The 5,000-nt window shown below is 43.6% G+C and overlaps 1 protein-coding gene across 1 annotated transcript in view; it reads left to right on the top strand.

Moving 5' to 3' along the window:
* The window catches only part of LOC109876603 (ADAMTS-like protein 3), a 43,712-nt gene extending 39,447 nt beyond the window's left edge, over positions 1 to 4,265 (top strand). The window contains exons 6-9 of the mRNA XM_031818745.1: positions 1,105 to 1,262; positions 2,455 to 2,566; positions 3,842 to 3,980; positions 4,179 to 4,265. Coding sequence (XP_031674605.1) covers positions 1,105 to 1,262; positions 2,455 to 2,566; positions 3,842 to 3,980; positions 4,179 to 4,233 — 464 coding nt within the window. The 3' untranslated portion in view covers positions 4,234 to 4,265. The remainder of the gene's footprint in view (positions 1 to 1,104; positions 1,263 to 2,454; positions 2,567 to 3,841; positions 3,981 to 4,178) is intronic.
* The last annotated feature ends 735 nt before the right edge of the window (positions 4,266 to 5,000 follow it).

Genomic DNA, 5,000 nt, shown 5'->3' with positions numbered 1-5,000 from the left:
GCAAAGGGACTGATAAAGGAAAGAATGAATGGGGCCATGTATCGTGAGATTTTGAGTGAAAACCTCCTTGCATCAGCAAGGGCATTGAAGATGAAACGTGGCTGGGTCTTTCAGCATGACAATGATCCCAAACACACCTCCCGTGCAACGAAGGAGTGGCTTCGTAAGAAGCATTTCAAGGTCCTAGAGAGGCCTAGCCAGTCTCCAGATCTCAACCCCACAGAAAATCTTTGGAGGGAGTTGAAAGTTTGTGTTGCCCAGCAACAGACCCAAAACATCACTGCTCTAGAGGAGATCTGCATGGAGGAATGGGCCAAAATACCAGCAACAGTGTGTGTAAACCTTGTGAAGACTAACAGAAAACATTTGACCTCTGTCATTGCCAACAAAGGGTATATAACAAACTGTTGAGATACACTTTTGTTATTGACCAAATACTTATTTTCCACCATAATTTGCAAATAAATTCATAAAAAATCCTCATTGTGATTTTCTGGAGAAAAAAAAATCTCATTTTGTCTGTCATAGTTGAAGTGTACCTATGATGAAAATTACAGGCCTCTCTCATCTTTTTAAGTGGGAGAACTTGCACAATTGGTGGCTGACTAAATACTTTTTTGCCCCACTGTAAATCTTCTACATTGTGATCTAAAAGGACAAACTAATCCCAGCACTCCTACTCCGATACACTTTATGAATATGGGCACTGGTCCATTCATGTATAGGTGGGAATCATGAGAGTGAGCGCATACACACACACACACAGCAAACAGTGTTAACTCGCCGAGCTGAAGGTTAGACGTTACTTCAGCAGCTTAACTACCGTCTGCTGTGTTCAGCTTTCGGACAAGGTTAAAATTTCTCTCTGTGATCTACATCAACACCGTTATCAACTGTTCTTGGTGTGCGGAGTACTGCTGATGGACTTTATACATCCAGATTTACCTCATTATGTCTTTGTGTGTCTCTTTCTCTCTCTCCCTCGATCTCTCCCCCTCTCTTATTCTCATTCTCTCCTCCCCCCTTTCACTCTCTCTCTCTCTCTCTCTCTCTCTCTCTCTCTCTCTCTCTCTCTCTCTCTCTCTCTCTCTCTCTCTCCTGCAGTAATCGAGACCCAGTCTCTGCAGGGTCATAGAGAGGAGCACAGTCTGGTCTCTCCTGGTTCCTACATCATCGGCAACACCACAGTGGACTACCAGAAAGGGACAGACAGACAGACGCTCAGGACACAAGGACCTCTGGGAGCTGATTACATCATCAAGGTGACACGAGGAAGAGGAGCTGATGGAAACGTCTACCTACATCATTCATGAGGGAAAAGCATACCTACATCATCCAAGAGTCATTTCTCAATTTATCTTATGATTCTGAAAGTCTTTTTTGTGTTCTTAGATGTTGTAATCTGAGTAACCATGGCAATATTGTTTTTGTAAATGACCATTCTTTTACATCCACTCATGTCAGAATACTGAACAGATTGATGACAATTTTGTAGAGAAAGCCCTTGCCAATACATACACATTGCATGTTAGTGAAGTATGCTGATTACACCCACAAAGTCAGTTTGCGTCCCAAATCCCACCATATTCCCTTTGTAGTGCACTACCTTTGACCTAGTGCACTTTTAAGTCGTGCACTTCAGGAGATTGGGTTCCATTTGGGACACTACCTAAGCTCTCTCCCATGTCATTGAGGTTATCAAAGCATTGCACAAACATGACACGACTCCCATTTCTGTGGCAATAAAACACTGCGTGCCATGGCTCTCCTAATCATCATCAACATCGTTAGCATTATCTTCATCATGATCATCATAGTCTGAAAATCAGGCTCTGTGTGTATTCCATAGCAGACACTAGTATGTAGGCCTAGGCTGCCTGCTAAATGGCGCCCTTTTCCCTTTCTAGTCCACAACTTTTAAAATGAGTGCACTATAAAGGTAAAAGGGTTCCGCTGTCTTTCACATGGAACCAATGACGCAATGACATAATATAGGATTTGGATCAGCGCCTACAGCCCGGCGACATAAATGAACTACACATTACCCACATCACAAATGTTTAGTTTAGAAAATAACTTCTACTTTCATCTGATGTCAGCAAATCCTTGTTTATTCAATGTGATTATTAATGTTGAAATAATTCATTTAAGTAAAGGGATACTAGAAGGGAGTGTGGTCCAAATGCTTGATTGCGAGACGGTCTTCTGATGAATGTTCTGCATGAAAATGAGGATTGGGCTGGTTCATGTTGGCACCAGAGTCTGTTCAGACATTGAGTTTCACGACTTTATACACTGAGTTCTAAGGCCAGTGACTGAGTTTGAGTCTTAAATCTCAATAATCTTTCTAAACATGTCTAGATCTCTAGACATCTTTAGATATGGATGTGTGAGTGCGTGCACGTGATTGTGTGAGTGTGCGTCTGTGTCTAACAGTGTGTGTGTTCTCGCAAGGTGAAATATGCTGCTCCGAAGGACACGATGGTCCAGTTCCTGTTCTATCAACCAATCAGGTACCAGTGGAGAGAGACTGACTTCTTCCCCTGCTCTGTCACCTGTGGAGGAGGTGAGACTGACCCCAGATCAGCTCTTAAAGAGATTGTTGTTGCTAGCTAACAAGGCCGAGCCTTTTGGGGACCCTAAGCGATCAAAAACCCGTGTGGTGAAAACATTTTAGCATTTTAGCTGTCTTGGTGGTGGAGAGAAAAATGTGCAAATAATTTCAATTAAATGTAAAATGTTTTGCCATGGCGCTCAGGTAGTTATTGAAGTTTTAAAACACATTTCATACAATTCTACTGATTACTACAAAGTTTAGTTAGCTTTTAGACTTACTTACTAAGCAATGTAAAACAGTTTATCTGACATGGGTTAATTGAGTGACTTGCATAACAAGTGGAAAACTTCTGATGCACTACCACATTTTGAAATGGAAACTTGTGTATTCTACTATTCTAACTCTCAATAGTAATTTGGGAACCAACTGAGTTCCTAGCAGCCGTGGGGCCCTAAGCGGCTGCTTATGTTGCTTATTGGCTGTGCCAGCACTGAAGCTTTATGACTGAACCCAGATCAGCTCTTATAGAGACTGTTGAAGCCAGCTATTAGCTGAAGCATTATGACTGAACCCAGATCATTCCTATAGAGACTGTTCTTGTTGCCAGCAACAGCTTTGCCTGAACCCAGACAGGCTCTTATAGAGACTGTTGAAGCCTACTATTAGTTAAAGCTTTATGACTGAACCCAGACAGGCTCTTATAGAGACTGTTGAAGCCTACTATTAGTTAAAGCTTTATGACTGAACCCATATCAGCTCTTATAGAGACTGTTGAAGCCTACTATTAGTTAAAGCTTTATGACTGAACCCATATCAGCTCTTATAGAGACTGTTGAAGCCTACTATTAGTTAAAGCTTTATGACCGAACCCATATCAGCTCTTATAGAGACTGTTGAAGCCTACTATTAGTTAAAGCTTTATGACTGAACCCATATCAGCTCTTATAGGTGTCAAAGCTGGAGAGACGTTGATGAGGCTTGAGATATGATTGAGCAAAACGTTAGCCCAGCATTAACCAAACGTTTATCCAATGTTTTCCATTTCATACATTACATTTATATTTTGGTTACATTTGGTTGCTGTATTATGAGGCAATGCATCCGATTGTGAAGGACCCAACGTGTCTGTGTTTTAGTGCTTTCGTTTCATGTTTCTTCCCAAAACAGACATTGAGACAAACATTTGAAGGGCCCAAAATGAACCCATTGCCCACCAAATGTTAGTCCAATGTTTGCTTTCGATCCTATTCATTGCTGACCTTGATTGTTTCTGCCTATTGCCAGGTTACCAGCTGAACTCAGCAGAGTGCACAGACATCAGGTCCAGTCAGGTGTTACCAGAGCACCACTGTAACAGCTACCCTGAGAACACCAAACCCACGCCCAAACTCAAGGAGTGCAACATGGACCTCTGTCCTGAGAGGCATGTACATGTACCAATCACAATGGTTGCCCTATGGGCCCTGGTCAACAGCAGTGCACCATGTAGAATTGGGAGCCATTTGGGACATACCCTATTCTGTTTCCAGTCGTGGTTGGGCATGTGAAGACTGTATAGGAAACATGGTTCCTCTGAATGGTCATGGTGACATGGCGTTGTCTTCCTCTTTCTCTTCTCTAGTGATGGCTTCATAGAGGTGATGCCTTATGACCACTTTCAGCCTCTGCCACGGTGAGTGACCATCATAGTCTATCACAGAGCCTGTACCCTGTAGTACCCTGGACAGGACACTAGTCTATCACAGGGCCTGTACTACTGTAGTACCCTGGAAAGGACACTAGTCTATCACAGAGCCTGTACCCTGTAGTACCCTGGAAAGGACACTAGTCTATCACAGGGCCTGTACTACTAAAGTACCCTGGACCGGACACTAGTCTATCACAGAGCCTGTACCCTGTAGTACCCTGGACAGGACACTAGTCTATCACAGAGCCTGTACCCTGTAGTACCCCTGGACAGGACACTGGTCTATCACAGAGGCTGTACTATTGTAGTACCCTGGACAGGACACTAGTCTATCACAGAGCCTGTACCCTGTAGTACCCTGGACAGGACACTAGTCTATCACAGAGGCTGTACTATTGTAGTACCCTGGACAGGACACTAGTCTATCACAGAGCCTGTATACTACTATAGTCCCCCCCCTGGACAGGACACTAATCTATCACAGGGGCCTGTATAACTGTGTACCCTGGACAGGACACTAGTCTATCACGGGCCTGTACTACTGTAGTACCTGCTGGAGCCCAGGACACAGTCTATCCAGACCTGTACTATCGTCAAGTACCCTGGACAGGACACTAGTTTATCACAGGGCCTGTACTTTGTAGTACCCTGGACAGGACACTAGTCCTTCCCAGAGCCTGTACTACTGTAGTACACCCCTGGACAGGACACTAGTCTACACAGAGCCTGTACTATTGTAGTACCCTGGACAGGACA

This window comes from Oncorhynchus kisutch, unplaced genomic scaffold (assembly GCF_002021735.2).
Source record: "Oncorhynchus kisutch isolate 150728-3 unplaced genomic scaffold, Okis_V2 scaffold1601, whole genome shotgun sequence".
NCBI lineage: Eukaryota > Metazoa > Chordata > Actinopteri > Salmoniformes > Salmonidae > Oncorhynchus > Oncorhynchus kisutch.
This window is presented reverse-complemented; position numbering and strand designations above follow the sequence as displayed.